The sequence below is a fragment of the Siniperca chuatsi genome, linkage group LG11 (genome assembly GCF_020085105.1).
Source record: "Siniperca chuatsi isolate FFG_IHB_CAS linkage group LG11, ASM2008510v1, whole genome shotgun sequence".
Taxonomy (NCBI): Eukaryota; Metazoa; Chordata; class Actinopteri; order Centrarchiformes; family Sinipercidae; genus Siniperca; species Siniperca chuatsi.
In genome coordinates, this window is record NC_058052.1 from 21753246 (window position 1) to 21772852 (window position 19607).

The 19607-nt window shown below is 40.1% G+C and overlaps 3 protein-coding genes and 1 long non-coding RNA gene across 42 annotated transcripts in view; 3 read left to right on the forward strand and 1 right to left on the reverse strand.

Moving 5' to 3' along the window:
* The window catches only part of LOC122884074 (girdin-like), a 76671-nt gene extending 71503 nt beyond the window's left edge, over window positions 1–5168 (forward strand). For 5 of the 9 annotated variants that reach the window (XM_044213421.1, XM_044213424.1, XM_044213427.1 and 2 more), the window contains one exon: window positions 285–2678. In XM_044213421.1, coding sequence (XP_044069356.1) covers window positions 285–1202 — 918 coding nt within the window. In that variant the 3' untranslated portion in view covers window positions 1203–2678. Of the gene's footprint in view, window positions 1–284 lie in introns of all 9 variants that reach the window. The other 4 variants (XR_006379795.1, XM_044213429.1, XM_044213428.1 and 1 more) reach the window with 4 other exon arrangements.
* A 2886-nt stretch (window positions 5169–8054) lies between these two features.
* Window positions 8055–9387, forward strand: LOC122884755 (putative nuclease HARBI1). The gene is made up of 4 exons (XM_044215065.1): window positions 8055–8562; window positions 8632–8747; window positions 8844–8955; window positions 9050–9387. Exons 1-4 carry the CDS (start codon window positions 8091–8093, stop codon window positions 9385–9387), a joined length of 1038 nt encoding a protein of 345 aa, XP_044071000.1. The 5' UTR covers window positions 8055–8090.
* Window positions 9388–11219: 1832 nt separating this feature from the next.
* Window positions 11220–18664, forward strand: LOC122884076. The gene is made up of 2 exons (XR_006379796.1): window positions 11220–17100; window positions 17206–18664. It is a non-coding gene; the product is annotated as an uncharacterized LOC122884076 (long non-coding RNA).
* The window catches only part of camk2g2 (calcium/calmodulin-dependent protein kinase (CaM kinase) II gamma 2), a 77565-nt gene continuing 70175 nt past the window's right edge, over window positions 12218–19607 (reverse strand). For all 31 annotated transcript variants that reach the window (XM_044213461.1, XM_044213446.1, XM_044213441.1 and 28 more), the window contains 2 exons: window positions 18996–19247; window positions 12218–17284 (listed from right to left, as the gene is read on the reverse strand). In XM_044213461.1, coding sequence (XP_044069396.1) covers window positions 19015–19247 — 233 coding nt within the window. In that variant the 3' untranslated portion in view covers window positions 12218–17284; window positions 18996–19014. The remainder of the gene's footprint in view (window positions 17285–18995; window positions 19248–19607) is intronic.

Consider the following 19607-nt stretch of genomic DNA (forward strand, 5'->3'; position numbering starts at 1 on the left):
ATATGACAGAGAAAAGCAGCAAATCCTCAGTTTGGAGAAGCTGGAACCAGACTGTTGGGCATTTTTGTTTAAAAAAAAAAACGATGAATTAATTTATAAAAATAGTATAGTATGCTGATAAATTTTGTCATTTCAGCTCTACACCAATTAATCTGATTCTCTTTTCAAGACTCAAGGGGATATTAAACATCATTAGCAAATAAAGATTTTTGATAAAACCTTAATATGAAAGGACTGTATGATGTTATTAATGATACTGTACTTGATACCGTTTGTTTGCTCAGTCTGGCAGTCAAGAGAACCTCACTGTGGACTCTCCTCGGCTCTCCGCTTCTTCTGAGCATGTGCAGAAAGAACAAACTTCCACAAAGGGCCGGGGCATATTACGCTCATCCAGTGGGAAAGCAGCGCTGGTCAGCTCTGATCGCCCACCGCGATCCGCTGGACAACCGGGTCGCCCAACCCTGCGTAAGGCGGAGAGCACCCGTGTGAAAGGCTCCGTCCCGATCCGCTCCAGCCTATCCTCACAGGGCAAAGCCACGTCAGTCTCCGAACGCCTGGACTCTGCTTCCTCCACGCTGCCCCGGGCCAGCAGCGTCATCTCCACTGCCGAGGGCACCACACGACGCACCAGCATCCACGACCTGCTCTCTAAGGACAACCGGCAGCCCGTGTCCGTCGACGCTTCTCCTCCCGTCGCTCCCACCAAGGCTGGGGTACGCTCCCAGCATACACCCAGTGAGTACCACCCCAACAGCACCAACCTAAAGGGACCCCTTACTACCACCACCACCCCCCTGCCCAAGTCACTCAGCTTACCTTGCCATAGCGTGGAGGATCCCGACCTCTCCACCCTCGAGTCTTTCCTTGGCCCTTCCTTTACTGTAGAGTCGGTTTTCATGGACTCCATCTTTAGTGAGTCCGCGGGCAAAAACCTCCCCTTCTTGTCTATAAACCCCACCCTAGTCAGCAACATCAGTGGGCCTCCTGTTACAAATAAAACACACCCTCCTCCTATCCCGAACCACATTTCCACCCAAAACCAGGCCCCTCACAGCCAACCAAATGGCCAGATGAGATCCAGCCCAGCCAGTCTGAAGGAGTATAATGAGGGCGTTGATCCCAATTGTGTGAATAATTCGGACCAGTCACTGAGCCCAGAGGACAGCCAGTCTCTGTGGTATGAGTACGGGTGTGTGTGAATGACAGGGAGGTTCTGGCTTGCTGATCTTATTACAAGACTTGACTTAAAGAGGGGAGAATGAAAGGATGGATAAATGACAAATCCTCCTCCTCTGCATGTATTTATTAGCGCACTGTCTATCTCTGTGTGGTGCATTTGTTTTGTTCTTTTCTGTTTGCCATGGTGCTGATAGGTGTTTTATTTTATTTTTTTTTCTGCCTTGTTCTTTTCTCTGAGGTGGGACTTTGATGAATGTTCTTCCGTCCAACAACTTTTACCATATTGTTTTCATCATCAAATCCATTTCACTGGCTAACACTATACTATTATCTGTAGTTTGGGGTTTATGCATCACAGTTAAGGCTTATTATTTCTGTTTATAGCTTAAATCTTAGTTTAAGTTTTAAGTGGGTAGAAATATTGAATAATCTGTCACCAGGATCCATAAAAAAACAGAACATCTTAATGTCAGAAATAGCTGTGTCTGATAGAGAGCAAAGCATTGTGAGACACATCTCGCAGGAGCTATTTCTTCATTACAAATCCAAATTAAACATTTTCAATGTGTCAGATAATAGATCCACTTTCCGTTTTCTGTTTATGATGTCTCGATGTATGGGGGATTGTCTTTTTCACTGCTTTTTAACTCAGTTGCATCATCCACTAAATTGCACGGCTTTGTTCTGTCTGACCTGAAACGCTCATTTTGATTGCTGTGATCAAAATGGTCATCATGTTTATCTTCCTTTTTTGTTTTTTATTGCTGGTGTGTACTATTTGTTTTTGTACATTTGACACCTTTTCTGTATTTTCTTTTATATATTAACTGGGGCATTTGCTCTGGTGGGTCTTAACTGACCTCTTGGGCTGGTGACAAAATGATGAAGCTTCATTCCCCAAAATGATCTGAAGGAGGGTAAAGTTGGCTAAGTGAAAGTTGACAGTGAAGGTAGTGGAGTATGTTTTAGGCCATCCTTGATAGTTATTAAACAGGGAGTCAATATAGTAAGTTGAGAATAATTTTCAGTGATCAGACTGTTTTGTGAATGAAGCTAACATCATTTCTTTTGGTATCTGGAAACTTTTATTTACTCCCCCCGATGCACCACAACTTGAGAATGGATAATCTTGTACAGATTGTTATAATCATTAAGTTATAATCAAAGACGAGCACTGCTTTATGTGCCAATACTAGTAGTACTGTCCACCTCTAGATCCTTATTTATTTCTGCTTTTGTACTCTGTACTTGCTGTTTTGCAGATGCTTTATTGTATTTATCTTAATCTACAGTATATGCAGGTATAAAGGAAATGAAAATGTTCTTGTCACTGTCTACAGATGTAACATAAACATTGCCTTTGTCCTACAGATGTGGAGGGCAGAAAGTCTAAAAGCAGGAGCGGGGAGCCGCAGCAAAGCTGCTAAACCCCGCCCCCACCACCCTCGTCTATCTGCTACCATGCTGTGAGCGCGTGGTGAGTGGGTGCTGCTCGAGCGGGAGGAATAGGGATCGGGATAGGGGGGGCTTCGGTCTTGTCTCCATGGGAACCTAAAACATGGTGTAACAGATGTCGTTCATCCTGCCGTGCATTTGCTCCTCCCCCCCCCCCCCACACTGTCCTGTTCGTCGCCCCACTGTCCCTGTGGTGCCAAACACCTGTTCACAGAGCCTGACGGGACCCTGGTCTGCATGGCATATGGGCCGTTTTACCATGTTGCTCTGAGTGGATGAACGCTTTGCCTGTTTGTGTCCCCAAATCCCCCAATAAGAGGAGTTCTATGACTCCAGCACCTCACCGTATCTTTCCTCCATTATGCTTCTTGTGTTGTTGGTGCAGGTGACTGCTGAGTGTTTCCTACTGGGGAAAAAATTAGGCCCTTTGCTGTTTTCAGGCTGCTTGTTGTTGCTGCGTGGCTTTGGTGTAGCTCTGAAATCCTTCCCCCTTCTTGTTCCCTTGACAACGCATGTAGATCCAGGCTGGCTGCTTCCTTCTGTCTCCTCTTGTATAGCACTGTTTACTGATATAGTTTCTGACTTTTAACTTTTAACTCTTTTTTTTCTCTCTTTTTCTACTTTCTGTGTTGTGTTCTATCTTGTTTCTTTCATCTTTGCCTGTTTACTTTCTAATCGGTCTCTTTTTCTTTCTTTTCTTACTCTTTCCACTCCTCTTTGCTTGCCTGGGACTCAGAGAGAAAGGTGGCCTTGGAGCTGTGTGTCTGAAGCCTAGTACAGTTAATCTGCTGAGACCGTCTACAGTGAGAAAAGATTGTATATCCCAATTTCCTTTTTCTTCCTTTTTTTTTGTTAAACCCAGGACACTTCAGTAGAGAAAAGTGGCTTCCTTCTCTGTTTTGTTTTTCTTCCTTGAATCAAGGAAACGACAGAAAAATACTAGAAAATGTTGCAGTGACAGTTTTTTCCCCCATAAAGACGAAAGCTGTGGCAGATTGCACTGCCATGTGTTTTTCAGTGTGACGGACTGCTAGATGTGCACTAGTCTCTACAGACTAAGATTAAAGTGCCAATGTTCACACAACAGCCAAAAGCGCAATCTTAAACCAGACTGATGACTCCATTTTGGATCTTCTGTGCAACTTCAAAGACAGCTGGACGTTCTTCCGCCCAACGCCATGATCATAAACAATGAGTCTTTCTATAAATGGGCAGCACGCACAAGCAAAGACGACATTTTATAGCATGTCAGCAACGAACATTTCCGACCCAACCTATCAGACTAAAGAATCACAATCTGCATGGAGCAATCAATCAGCCAATCACCCCACTTCCTTTATCCAATCAAAGAGGAGGACAGTGTTCAGTGGGGATTTAACTTGCCAGGACGCCAAATGGACTTGGACAGGAAGCCATGACAGCTGTGTGATTGATTAGTGTCTGTTGCCTGCCATCACGAGTGATGGTTGTGTGATCTGAGCGCACGAGAGAGAGAGAGCCTAATCATGGGAGTGTTCCAGGTCACCTATATGACAGTTTGCAGCCATGGCTCATGCCACCACAGACACCCTGGAAAAAAACCTACACTACTGTTCATCTTAGCTGAAATCTTCATCAAAATCGTCATAGATCGTTGAATAGCATCTCATTTATCGCTTCCTATCCTGCTCAGAAAATAACACTAAAAAGCACTCACAGTTCATTAACATCATACATCACAGTATTGTGTATTTACTTTCTGAGAAGGCACTCGGTGAGAAACAGTTAATGAATCTGACTGGAGTATAGGTGACCTGTAATCTGCCTAGTACATACAGAACATGTGCAGATTTCTGTTGCTGTGTTGAACATGATGGTGATGAGACCCAGTGTTTTCCTCTTTTTCCACTTTTACATAAATCCATTTGATGTAATTAAAATTCATCAAGACTACTGTGTGCTCTTTTTGTTTGTGTTTTTATGCCGGAACATACAGACCCAAATGTTATTTTCAGGAACACAGGCAGAAGTTCCTCGTGTTAAACTGGGGTTTGAGTGATGAGTCTGCACGCCCTTACAAGAGTGAAAATGGTGGGAAGAAAGCTTCTTTATTTTCAGCGTTGGACTAAATTGAGCACCTTGTCGTTCCCTTTGGAGAAGTGCGCATGTGGAAATGTAGAATTTCCTTTAAAAAAAAAAAAAAGAAAGTTTCAGTTTACCATTTTAGCCCTGAGCTGAGATGGATCCAACATTGCAGCTAATTGTATAATACAGTCTACCTGTTTATTAGGTACACCTGTACCACCTAGTGCAGTCTATTTCAACAGCCCTAAATGAAATCCTACCCTGCTGTGTTCAAACTGTCAGATGTTCAATTCTATGGTCAATTTTGAGGACATCGTTGTGTTAAGTTATATTAAGAGGTGTTTCTAATACTCTGGTTCCCTCATGTATGAAAGTGGTGGTGGTGTACAACATCCTGGTTAATGTGGAGTACTGGTTTAGCATTGCACTCGGTGGACAGGTCTTTAAATAAAATTGATTGAAATTGATGCAGCAGAACCAGATATATTGTGTTTTTTTTAATTTCATGCATTCTTCTTCTTGTCCAAACCAGGTGCCTACATTACCCACAATGGAACTCGACCGTTAAACTCACTTTGTAAATCCACACCCCCAGTGTAGATTTACAGTTTTTTTTCATTTTCAAACTTGTATAACTCCCCAAGACCTGTAAACAAACTTTGGTGTGTAAAATCAGTGGAGTTCCTCTTGTACAAATGTAATATTTAATACTTTCAGGTCTAATTTCAGGTATTTTTTCAACTGCAAGTTTGTTTGTTTGTTTTTTTTTGCAGAACTGGGGCCTGTTGCACAAAAGTAGAATTAAGACATCCGGGATAAATGACTCAGCTGAGCTCAATAAAGCCAAAACATGTGCGTCCAGGCTTAATTGGTTGCACAAAGACCAAGCCAGGATGAGCAGACACGGATTCATTAAGCCAGGTGAAACCAATCCTGGATAGGTGCGCGCTCACGGCTCACTCAAATAGACCCCGCCACAGATCACAGATTAACTGATTTACCATGGCAACTAGAGCCGCGTACTTTTCCCCGTCGGAAGCACAAATCCTCATGGAGGCATACGAGGAGGTAAAAGATATAATTAAGAAGAAAGGCAACACCGCCACAGTGATAAAGCAAAGAGAAAAAGCGTGGCAAAGTATTGCAGACCGCCTGAATGCGTAAGTAGTGCACAATTACACACTCACCGCTCCGCTGAAACATCACAATTACAAATCAAATATTTAATTCACATCTCCAAAAACGCAGTTGTACTGTAATTATGAAACGGTTAAATTTTTTATTGAAATGCACTGCATATATGAGTGAAATTGTGTAACGTAACTCCATCACACTGTATAAAGCTATGATATATTATTATTAAAGCCTTACATTATTATTTTACGTTACTACGCTCAGTACGGTTTAATCTTAGCCGTTGTACTCTGCTTATTATGTTGTCCACCGGTTTTTTTGTGTTTCCCCTGCTTTTATTAATGTAAAGCAGCTTTGACAGAATGAAACAATTGTGAAAAGTGCTATATAAATAAAATTTTCTTGAATACATAGATGAGCTATAATAATAATCACTTTAATTTATATAGCGCCTTTCAAAGGACCCAAGGTTGGTTGCTCACTGCACTGCAAAAATGTCTTTCTTACTTAGTATTTTTGTCTTGTTTTCAGTCAAAAAAAAATATCTAAAAAAAATCTTAAATATTTTCTAGAGCAAAATAACCTAGGAAAATAAGCAAAAAACTCTGCCAGTGAAACAAGAGAACTTTTCTAAAAGTAAGTGTTTATGGAAAAAGTAAACTTATTTCAAGAGAATTTCTTATTATATTGACAGATATTTAAATTTTTTGCTTGTTTTAAGCACACATTTACTTGAAGTTTATATTTTTGGTCTAAACCTATACTTATTTTGCTAGGTCATTTAGAAAATCAAGAAAATACATCTTTAGTGTTTTTTTTTTTTTTTTATATATTTTTACTGAAAACAATACAAAAATACCAAGTCATTTTTGTCAGTGTGACTCCATTAAATGTTCTTGTGATAAAGAATGTGTGTGTGTGTGCGTGTGATGTAGATTAAACATGAACGGGCCAAAACGGACATGGCAGCAGGTCAAAATCAAATACAAGAACATTCTGCAGAATGGTATGGTCCCTGACTAATATTTAACAAAGCACAAGCATATATTGTACCCAGAAGGTGCCTGCTCACACATTGTCTGTACTGTTTTAGCAGTGAAAAAGAATACCCACAGACAAGGCACGGGTGGTGGGTCACCAAAGGCTGACCTTACCCCAGCAGAGGACATGGCCTTGGAGCTAAATAAAGGCAGGCCCGTCTTAGAGGGGATCCCTGGGGGGAAAGAGACGAGCATAGGTTCCTCCCAAGATGCCACCCGCTTCATTCAAGGTATGTCCTTCCATCTCTACATGGAATACAACCACATTCATATTGAATCAATTTGGACTGTCTGACTTTGGTTTACCTATTGCCTTGCAGTGTCTGGAAGAACTGTGTTCCTGTTAGAGCCACCAGCACAAGCACCAGACGATGCTGATCCAGTGAGTACTCCATCAAAGGCATACTGTAGGCCTGGCATGTCTTGTCTACTAGCTTCAATATGAATCTGATTAAATGTGATAGGGTGAAAGCCCCAGTGCAGCAGCAACAGCACATGATGGAGACGATGATGATGAGGAGGAGACCATCTCTGTGGATTCCAGAAGGCATGAGGTATCATGTTAAGACTGTGAAAGTACTATTTACTCTACAATGGTGAGGAGTCCTCATCAAAATCAAAAAATCTAATTTCTTTTACAGGACCCAGATGCTATACAGTGGAAAACCAGCCTGGCAACATAGTGCGTATTAATAAAAGGACACCACATCCTGCCAAATTCCAGCTGCGCTAATTGTATTGTGTTCACAGAGCTCACAAGCTATCAGAAAGTTGTATGGCAACCACCTCCGCGCCAAATAGAACTGGCAGACATAGACATTCAGTACAAGAAGAAAAAGATAGAAAATCTTGCACTGGAGTCCGAAATAAAAAGAGGACAATTAGGAAACTGGACCTTGAAATAAAAAAACTTGAGAGGGAGGTGAGATATGCCTTCAATGTACACTGTATGCTAACTGTAACACAAATGTATTAATCATTATTTTTCTTTCCTCCCCCAGCTCCAAGAAGATGACACAGCTCAAAATAAAAATTAGGTATATTCTCGTAAAGTCAAGTGAGCCATGACATATGAGCTCTTATTGTGAGCACACAGGACGGTGGCATCTTTCTAAGGTATATTTTATTTTCACAGCAATCAGTACAACCAAGTCATCGTTATAAGGCACCGGCCTCTTTTGCCCACCCCAGCACCAGGTGTGGCCACTAGCCTATATGAAGGCCCAAAATTGTGTGTTCCTTTCTGCTCTGACAATGGCATGCCCATTCTTGCGAGATGTGGTGGATGAAGAAGCACTTGTGCTGAGGAGAGCCTTCAGGCGAGAAAGGGTCTTCAGGGACCGGTTGGACCCACTGGCCTTCCCTGATGACCATCTATATGAAAGATACAGGTTTTCTGCAGATGGCATCAGGTATCTATGCAGACTACTGGGTCCCAGGATTAAGCACCGCACTGCACGGAGCCATGCACTGAGTGTGGAGCAAATGGTTTGTGTGGCCTTGCGCTTTTTTGCTAGTGGAGCCTTCCTGTACTCAGTGGGGGATGCAGAACAGCTGAACAAGGCCACAATTTGCCGCACAATAAGGAGTGTGTGTCTGGCTATCAAAGCATTAGCAGATGTCTTCATCTCCTTCCCTGGCCACAGAAGACTCTGTGACATGAAAGAGGAGTTCTATAGGATTGCAGGTAAGAGGATCTACAAATTACAGGACAACTGTTAACACATAGTAGGATACTCATTACTTTGTGTGACAGGTTTCCCCAATGTCATTGGTGCAGTGGACTGCACACACATAAGGATAAAAGCCCCCTCAGGTGCCCATGAGGCCGATTTTGTGAATAGGAAATCCTTTCACAGCATTAATGTTCAGGTGAACATAACTTTTTGATATTGTCCATTGACGAACACTCTGCATTGCCAATGATGTGCACTGATTGGTGTAATATTCCTCATCTTATGATTTCAGATGGTCTGCAATGCTGACTGTGTGATCAGCAATGTTGTGGCAAAATGGCCTGGCTCAGTCCATGACTCCAGAATCTTTCGGGCCTCTGAAATCTATCAGTGCCTATCACAAGGTAAGCCACACAACCCCTATTTATAACCATCATGGCTGTGTCAAGAATATCACTGTGTTTATGAGGTAGTAATGATGAGATTTTGTGTTGACAGGTGAATTCTCTGGTGTGTTGCTGGGAGACAGGGGGTATGGCTGCCAGCCTTTTCTCCTGACACCTTTCACAGACCCCCAGGAAGCACAGCAGGCCTACAACCATGCCCATGCCAGGACCAGGGCCAGAGTTGAAATGACCTTTGGCCTCCTGAAGGCACGCTTTCACTGCCTTCACAAATTAAGGGTCAACCCTGTTAGGGCATGTGATATTACTGTGGCTTGTGCTGTCCTCCACAATGTGGCCTGCCTGAGGAAGGAGAGGGCCCCCAGAGTGCCACCAGCCATGGACTGGGACAATCCGGCAATCTTCCTGATGACGACAGTGGTCGGCTGCTGAGGACCAATATGTGTTGAATTATTTTAGTTAGTATGTGTGCTTTCAATTTAGGTAAAAATGTCCTGCTGTGGCAGAGGAAATAGGGTTTTTTGGGTTGGTTTTTTTACGAATTTGGCCTCTTATGATGTTTGTGCGGTATACTGTGTGTAATACAAGGCTGCAGGGAGGCTACTGCATCCATTCATTTGTCTGTTCAGTTGATGTGTATGGATTTGTCCTGCATTTATTTTAGTGTGCAGACATGCAGGGTGTGTTATATACAGACCTTTGAATGTGTATGTATCATTTTGTATAATATGCTTTGATTCTGTGCTTTCCATCTTGTAGAGTCACTGTGACTTCAGTTTCGAAAGGAGCTGATAGTTTACCTGCTTTGTTTTGTCCTTATTCAATAAAGGAACATAATGTTACACATTGTGTTTTTATATTCATATGGAATGTGTATTTGTTTATATGACAGAGTACTAGGGCCCCACTGAGGAAAAAGGATAAAGTCATAAATTTATGAGGCTGGTTCTTTCTGCAGAAAAGCAACATATTCTTTTTACAGTTTTGATAGTTATGACAATGTGATACTTCATATTCTGGCACATCAGCATGTCTTTGTTTATGAAACCATACTGAAGTACAATTTCACGAAATGCCCCACATCTGTCATTTTAACAACTGTCCTCCTTTAAAACAACTGGTTACAATATTATGACTTGTCTTTTTTTTTTTTTTTTTTCCTCTGTGGCCCTAATATTCTATCATTTTATATATAGCCTTATAGTCTATTGGAAACTGTAAATTATCTAATGATAGCAACATCATCTAAAAATCATTATTTATCCAAAATGATTGAAATTAATGATCACAAACGTTTAAATAATGACAGTGGGTCTAGTTATATGTGATAACAATGTATAGTGAGCAGTGAAATAACTATTGGTTTCCATTTGTGGCGACTGCTGACTGACATTAGGGATGAGATTAAATAGATCCTGGAATTTAGCCTGGTCTGGAGCAGGCTAGCTCCACAGAATAAATCTCCATGGTAATTTATACCATAACATATCCTCCTGCACCCTATCCAGCTTTAGTGCAACCGGATTAGGGATAAATTGAGCCAGGATCACCAAGATATCCTGGCTTAATCCCTTATCCTACTTTTGTGCAACAGGCCCCTGATTTAGAAAGAGAATATATTGACTAGAGCTTTCACTGTGCACCCCATGATCCACCAACACAGGTGCTTTCACTTATCGTGGCTGATTCTCAGTCTTGTGTGGGTGTTCTCCCTCCCATCTGCCTCTCTCTTGTTAGTTTTGTTACACCTGTTAGGGTGGGACAACTTAATATATCTTTATCATTCTTCTTAGTATAAGGTATTTGACATTGTGTGATTCCCAGCAGAGCTTAGCTGTGCCTAACTTTAAACACTTGACAAGGAAACCATCATGTCTTCGATGGAGTGCCTATTGTGAGCCACCACTTGTAAGCACCATGTCCTGTCTGAGTGATGGAGGATGGATATCACCATGAATCAGGTATGATAACACGCGTCTTTACACCCTCACCTGGGAGGTGAAGCTTCAAGGATAGGTTCACATTTTCTTTAGTCTCTTTCAAACAATAGTCACATGCCCATATCCCTGTACATTGAAACCGTTTCTGCTTGCTGTAATTCAGTGGTGGAAATACAATTTTGAGGTACTTGTACTTGAGTATTTACATTTTATGCTATTTTATACTCCACTACATTTCAGATGCAAATATTATTTTTTACTTCACTTCATATATTTTGATGCTAATACTATTGTAGTTTAAGAAAAAATTTTAATGCAGGACTTGTAACAGAGGATTTCTACACTGTTGATTGCTACTTTTACTTAAGTAAAAGATCCTAAGAGTACTACTTCCACCGCTGCTGTTATAATTTCTCCTGTTCATATTGGCCATTAAAAGATCCCTTTTGTGTGCTTCTGATGGAGATGTGGGACAAAATCTACCGTCCTTGTCAGTTACAGCCTTTTTAGTACAAAGAGGGAATCCTGTACTAGAAAGATAGTAGATATGATATGTCTAACTCAGACTGCTGATATTTACTTCAGATAAATGTTTGAATATTTCTGTTTAGAATTTTTGCACAAAGTGCATCACTTACACAGGAAGTGCATTAGGAAGGGGTCTCTTAATGGCCAGTATGAACAGAAGGAATTACTAGAGCAAGTAAAACCTGTTTCAATGTACATATGGGCACCTGATTAGTATTTTAAGACAGACTTAAAAAAATAGTCACTATCATTTAAACAAGTTTACCAAAAAAAAAATAAAAGTTCCACTGCTTTTCAAAAATGCTCACTGCATGTTTTGAAACATGCCACTTGCCCTGTAGCTCCTGCGCAGCTCAGCCTAGGTCTTTGGCACCATCTAGGGGTTACTTTCAGTACTACAGTTAAAACATGTGATAATATAGAAATATAACAGAAGCTATTGATCTGTGAATGAAAACCTCACCGGTCATAGAGTAAGAGGGACAGCCTTCATTTTTAAACAAAATATATTTAAAAATAGGTCCCCCTTTTTTTGAAAGTTGATAATGAAATATCACCCAGCCACACACATACAGTTGCAGGTTATCAGTATATTGGGTCTTTTTGTAATCACCAAAATTTGATCAACCACAGTATTGAATGTTTTAATAACTGCAGACACCACACAAGGAGATTTTTTTTAAATCTGCAACATCATGAGATAAACATACGCCAATATTGAAATACTATTTTTATTAAATACTCTTTTTCCAATAATAAAGCTATGAAGAACAACCACCCAAACCAACACATGACAGTTTTTAATGTATGATGTTTATTAACTGTATGGTCATGCAAAAATCCAGCATCCAGAGTATAGACACATGTAGCCCCGTTTTAGTATAAGGTTACAATGCAATAAATTTACTTACATACAAGCTAAGGCTTTTGCTAATATTTTATGCATTTTAATGTGAGATAACATCAATTGATTTCGATACCTCAGACGGAGCCTTGAGGATGCAAGTAACATAGATTTCTTTATCAAGTAAACAGTGAAAAATTACCAGAAAGTAGACATGCATATTTCTTCCATTTGTAAAACTGCATATATAGTCTTGCTGTTTGAGATTGTGGTTTTTAAATATCCTTTTCCAACATCTGTTTTAAGCATTTTTACGGATCTTTTCTTTCCCTCATTTTACTTTAATCTAACATATTAGACATTTGCCAAAGTATTTTGGTATTTCAAAACAAATTTGAAAAGTTAAGTTTATATTTGGTCACGTATCCTATATACAGCTGAGACTAAAAAGTTGATACCCTGTCATGTTAAAATGCTATTTCATCTATTACATTACAATGGATCTCAATGACACTTCAGCTGAAGCAGGGAGGTCACTCTGTAGTACTTCTATGGAAGCAATATAATTAATTTTCATAAGCAAATGAACACCTAATTTTGACATAATTACTACTGAGTTCATAGCGTTGAAATATTTCTATTGAAACCATCTATCTGAATTTGTGTTTTGAGTTGAACTCTTTGAATTTTTCAGAGGGTTATTTCAAGTGGTGCAATTTTTAAAAACTGAATTTTATAGGTTTTTTTTTTTTTTTGGGGTTCACAAATTCAGATAATTTAAGTGTCCAGTATGCAAAAAAACTGCTTGCAAATTATGTTGGTTATTTTCAGATCTAAAAATTGAGATAAATCAAGTTGCTAAAATTGGATAGGTAGAAATGAGGACACCAAAGTTCAAACTTTTTATCCTATCAGGTTACATTTTGTCAGTCACATGATCCAAGAAAGACTAGTTTAGATGAGTGACTGGAAACACTGCACACATGAATTTTCAATTGTGGAGGGGAAAATTTTTTTGAAATTGTACAACTTGAAATTAAGAAGGTAATTTCAAGTTGTTGGAAATTTCAAAGGGAATTTAAACCACAAATTCATGCAGATGGTTTTCAAAGTAAAATACTGAAATGCAATACATTCAGTGGTATTTAAATCTGAACATTCTGTAATAATTAAATGTCAGTTCATCCAAATTACAAACATTTTCTTACTTACCTTAAGCTCTATCTAGCCATGCAGATAATTTTGATTTTATGTGCAAGTTATATTAAGAAATGCAAGAGCAACATCTCTGTCCAGAAATGTCTTACTCTGAATAGTTTTCATTGGAACTACTTTCTACCAATAATGTTCACAGTAAGGTCTGTGGATTATTCAGAGTAACAGGGACACTCTTTCTGGGAAGAGATGTGGCTGTTTAATTTTTTTAAAGTCTCATTTTTCAATCCATCAAAAATGAAATGTGTTTCGCCTTAATTGTATAGAGGTAGAGGCAGAAATCTCAAGAATACCTCAAAACCTGACAAATAAAACCAAAAACTATCTGCATGGCTGGATGGCAAAATAGGGGTAATTGAGAAAATGTTTTATTTTTATTTTTTTATGAAGCTCTATTGCTTGAATCGGTTAAAGACTGGTAACGCTGGAGATGGAGGGAGAAAAGTGAATGAAGTACTATGAAGAAACAATTCATATATCAGCTGCAGTTACTGAGATGCATGAGGGGGGAAAAATACTTAAGCATGGTCATTGTGATAAACTAACAGTGGTTCCCAACCTGGGGGTCATGAGGTGATTGAATGTTCCCTGTGGAGTTTTCTTGTAAACAAAGTTTCTGTTTACATTCAGTGCTACTGTAATCTTGAGGTCTAACTAACATGTTGAATGCGTTTTTGTTCCTCAAAAACCATTTGCAAAGCCAATTTTGTTTCTGAAAAGTGTTTGCATCCATGTTTACTTGTGAAGTTTGTGTAGTTTTACCTCTTCAGGCATCTAAAGAATCAAACAAAGTGAGAGAGAATCACTTATGGGTGGACCTGCTCACCACTGACGTATGTGTCGTGTGATGAGCGGTAGCGAGTAGATACTACCTCATTTTAGGAAGTAAAAAAGGTTGGGAATCACTGCTATACAACTATATAAAAACAAAAATGTAAAAGTGAGTGGGCTCACTGCACCAGCTGCCTATTCTTAAGACTCAATAGATTGAGTCAGATTTTGACTTGTCATAGCAGGAAAAGCACAGGTGTAACTAATAATAATATGAATGATGGCTCTGTTCCACTAAGTGCCCCAGAAAGCCATAAAAGAAAGCAATACCAGGACCCTGGAACTGGCAAAACTGAATGGGATGCATCCTTTATTAATAATATTGTTTACACCTGTGCTTTTCCTGCATGTCAATGTCTGCTGTGAAGGTCTATTTTGGCTTCATATCAATTAAAAATGCAAACTTCACATTGATCTAACTGTCCAAATACTTTGGCAAACTGACCATGTGGCTGGTTATTCCCTCGGATCAGTTTCCCTCCTTTTTAGATAACCTGTAAAGTTTAACTGCATCTTACTCTTCTACATTCCCATGACTGTGGAAATACACACACACAATGAAAGAAAAGCATTGATTGGTGGCATCAACAGACAACTGGGCCAGAGCCCACAGCACAAACAGAACAACTTAGAGCCATAAAAAACATCACATAGTTTCAGTACTGGTTTTACAACATGTCATCGTCATGGGGGGGTGGACACAGTTTTCATGGCATGTCAGATATGTCACAGCACTCAGAAAGAAGCACAGGCGGTTCATACAGTAGGGCGGGTCTCACAACGTTTTTTTAAAAATCTGCTTGACTGTCAGCGTATGTATGTAAACGTGGTATGTGATGATCGGAAGCATCGTCGTGGTTTCATCTTTTAGGTGACCAACAGCCTAACAGCATGAGTTACTATGGAGCAGTGTAGCGCAGAGACGGGACAGACGGCAAGCCTCAACCCTCCGCTGGTACAAAGTCACACAGTCACAAAAGTTTCTACGACACAGTGAAAAAACAGTGCTGCAAAGTTTAACCACTGACACAGATATGTTTTGTCTTCTTTAAAGGGAGAGTCTTTGATCTCATGTGCTTATGATGTTGTGAATTCCAATATAATTTCAATATAATTAGCCACAGGAGTGTAAGTGTTTTTGTCTCAAGAGTTCAGCATATTAAAAAAAAAAAAAAAAGGTTGCGGCAGTCTCAGCCTCCATTCATTTCAAGCCCTAATTTTTATAGTTCTGGCTAAAACAATTGATAAAAATATTAACATCAAAACACTAACAACTACTACATTTACAACAGAAACTGTGACAAAAGGGACCAAATCCATTGATTGCCATCAGCAAAGTTCCCACAGCCCTCGAGCCAGCATAACCCTCTTCCCATCATGCCTTTTGTTTTGTCCAATCCCTCGACTGCATTCCCTTTTTAACATGCTTTTTTAGTGCCAGGACTTCACACAGAAGTACAGCAAGCCAAGACGAACAACATACAAACTTTAAGAACACAATCAGAACAAGAGACAGGCATAAGGGTGACATCATCATCATCACATGGCATTGGTGCTACTAAGACAGTTATGGGGCTGGTTAGCGAAGGTCACAAGAGTAACGAATGTGGAGAGTATAAGAGGCAGGAATGATGGAAGTAGAAGGGCAGAGGTAGGGTAGAAGGGAAGGATTTTGGCGAGCGTCACCTGAAGTTGCAGAAAGGTTCACTCCCTCAGAAGAGCAAACACAACAGCATCGAGTCAAGTGTCTGTGCAAAAACAGTACAGGCCATTAGATAGTTCAAAGATAATTCATGCTTCACGTCAAAAATACGCAAAAAACGATAAAAGACAACTTTAAAAGTTGCCATGAGTGTGTGTCCATGCTTTCAGATTAAGTAGTTCAGAGATATGACGAGCTTTAGACTTTGACTGATGGCGCCTCTTAGTGTTTGACTCCAAACACTGCAGGGCAGGCAGATGGAGGCCTTCTGCAACTTCAGGATGAGCTGGCCTGGACATTGTGTCTGAAGCTTAAGAGAAGAGAGGTTCAACCCTAAAGGCTGGAGCACAGGGACCTTGAGAGTGTGTGTTTGTATTTACACCTTGGGACCTCAAAACTGGGGGGGAAAAACTGCTTAACTCCCCTCTCTACACCCTGAAAGTAAATCATGTTTCCCCTTTTCTCCTATATAAATATCTATTTATACACAATTCTATTAAATAAAACCCTTTTGATTAAAAATGACCCTTTTCAACATAAAACACATCATTCAGGAGATAAAAACAGTTAATAGCACATAATACAAAAAGACAAAATAAAAATAAAGGTCCCTTCAGTAATGTATCGCAACGCCTAAACGCCTTAAAAACATTGTGTACAGATGCACAAACCTGACACAATATGGGTGTTAAATTCTGATATTAAGTAGATAGTAGTTGCTCCCGTCCCCATAAACCCCACTCATATATATCTTAACTGTAAAACAAACAAAACTTCTATTCAAGTAGATGTTCTGCTGCTCTCTCAAGACAAAACAAAAAGAAATCACATTTTTTCTCATATACTTGCTGCCCCAATCCTACACTATGTGTGTGAAGGTGTTTTTCTGTTATATATATTTTTAACATGTTTAATACTTTTCCAGACAGCAGACAAAACAAAGATGGGGAAATAAAGGCCATGGGAGAAAAGGACCAGGACAGCATCACCCCTGTGTCGCCACTAGAAGCATGCACCATCTGCAAGAAGGGGCTGACAGCCGGGCCCCAACCTCATATAGCTAGGGTTGGACTGGATTGGTTTTGGTCGGTCATTCAGTCAAGCTTTTGAAATATGCATTTTTTTGTTTTGTTTTTTTAATTTAATAATGTATTTTCCCCACTTTTGTTTTTTTACAACTTTCCAAGCAGACTCTTCCCGGCCAGGATCCAGGCACCAATCCGACCATGGAGATTAAATGCTCCAAACAGCTTTAGAGTTCAGGCAAAGCTGGAGAAGGAAGAATGCAACGGTTAGCATGCAAACTGTCTTTCAGGAGTAGTTCACCTAAATTACAACAAAAAATCCTCACTTAGCCCTTATGGTATCTAGCCATGCAGATAGTTTAGGTTTTATATGTTGAGGTTTTGAGATGTCTTAAGATTTCTGCCTTCACTCCAATTCAATGGAGGTGAATGGAATTTTGTTTGCGTTATTCAAAGCTTAAAACATGACAGTTAAAAGATTCAACAGCAATGTGTCTTTCCAGAAACAATGCACCCGTTAAGATTCCCTTGTCAGATGGTCGAATAGCTTCCGGCATGATCAGACAACACGTCATTCAAACCACTTTTTTTTCTAGTGTAACTCAGTACTTACCTCACTGTGAACAGTTTTGTGAGGGACTATTTCTTTGGTAGGAAGTAGTTCCAATTAAAACTGTTCAGAGCAAGGTCTGTGGATTATCCAGCATAATGGAGACAATGCAAGAACAGTTTTGTATTCTTATCCTGAACTTTACTTTTGACAAGTCATGTTCATAGTTATGGCCCAATTCGGATTCATCAAACTCTCTTAATTGCACAAACTTATCGCAAATTGCTACCTGTTCATGAGGTAGGTTTTTGTGAGCTTTAATCATTAGCATAATCAACACCCCCAAACTGCTATATAAGGCTGTTCCACTCTGTCTTTGTGCAAGTTTCATTCTCAAAAATGTAATAAGAGTAAAACAATACACCTGCCGTACTGTGACGGAAACAAAGAGGGACTAGTTTGACAATCCTTTCATTGTTGTGATCACTAATAAAATACCATTCAGCTCCATTATATTGAGGTGGTGCCAGAAATCTCAGATACAGATATCTCTTTACACCATATGTTTTTTTTTTTTTTAAATCCTTACATAAACAGAGGAAAAACAACTGGGTGCAGTGACTTCCCATAGTCCTGTATTCACAGTGAAGTTGCCACATTTGGCACAGAAGTGCTGGGCAAGAAATAGTACAACCATGTAAACCCCCACCTAAAATTATAAATGATTTCTGTTTGTGTACGGATTAAACAAACGAGATACAACATGTGTTAAAAGGTGTTGGTAGATGTATTTTTTTCACCTGACAGAGCAAGGCTAGCTACCTCCAGTCTCTATGCTAAGCTAGGCTAATAATATCCTAACTTGAGCTCCATATTTAACATAGACATGAGAGCGGAATTGAGCTTCTCATCTAACTTGTATGTTTAGCTATTCCTTTACAATAATAGTAAGTTAATGGGCAATAGTATGCAATCATCAGTATTTTTGTCGTTTACAATCCTAAATCCTTCAATGGATTTCAAACAATGTTCTGAAAATGAAGCTAATAAAATCCTGATCTATCAAGTTTGTGGGAAATTTTGCCAACATTCACTGTTTACTTAGGCTGCTCAAGTTTGCTGGAGACACAGACAGTTGCCTCAGTTTTAAGGTGGACACAGATGAGTTCTAGGTCACCTGGCCCAGCTAAGAGGGAGGAGGGGGAGACTAACAAAGCTTTGCTGCCTCAAGGCTACAAGCTGCATATTGTAGCTTTAAAAGAAAATGTTGCACAGTAAAACCCCTCAGATTCAAATATTCTGTGCAAAGAGCTTTTACAGTGGGCCATAATCCTTCCATGTGTGTGGCATAAAACTGTTATTGCACCCTTGAGACAGTCCTAATAGTGAGGTGTTATCACCTTACCTGGGCCTGGGTTGTCAGTTCACTGCAGGGGTGCAGCCGGTGCTCCTGAGCAGTGGAAGTGCACATTGAGCCACTTGGCATCACGGCGATGCCACACACGGGTCTCCTCCGACTGGCAGGAGCGCGGCCGGCCCTGGCTGTCCATGTACTGTGTCAGGCGGATGTAGGCGATGCAGGCAGCCTCCTCGCCGATCAGATGGACGTGGGGGTTGAGGATGGTGGTGTGCACTGGCTTGCTGTTTTTACTCAGCACTGTGGGGATGGAAATGTGATTCAGCAGTTTGTAAAGGAACTTGTCAGGTGTCAATGTGTAGCTAAGTAACTAAATATGAGAGCATTTAGCATATTTACCGCTGCCATAGGCAACGCATGTTGGCAGCTTCAAATGGCAGGAGGCGCTAAGTGAATATATAAATTGACGTCATATTGACATTTAATGCATTTAAATAAATAGACATGTTTAGGCTACTGGCATAAACACTCTATGCGGTTGTTTAAGGTCACAACCGTTAAGGGGGCCACACGATCAGTGTGTTTCTTGCTCCTCACACTTTGTATGGTGTTAAATTGACTGACTGACTGAGAAATTTACACAAATCTATCATATTGTAA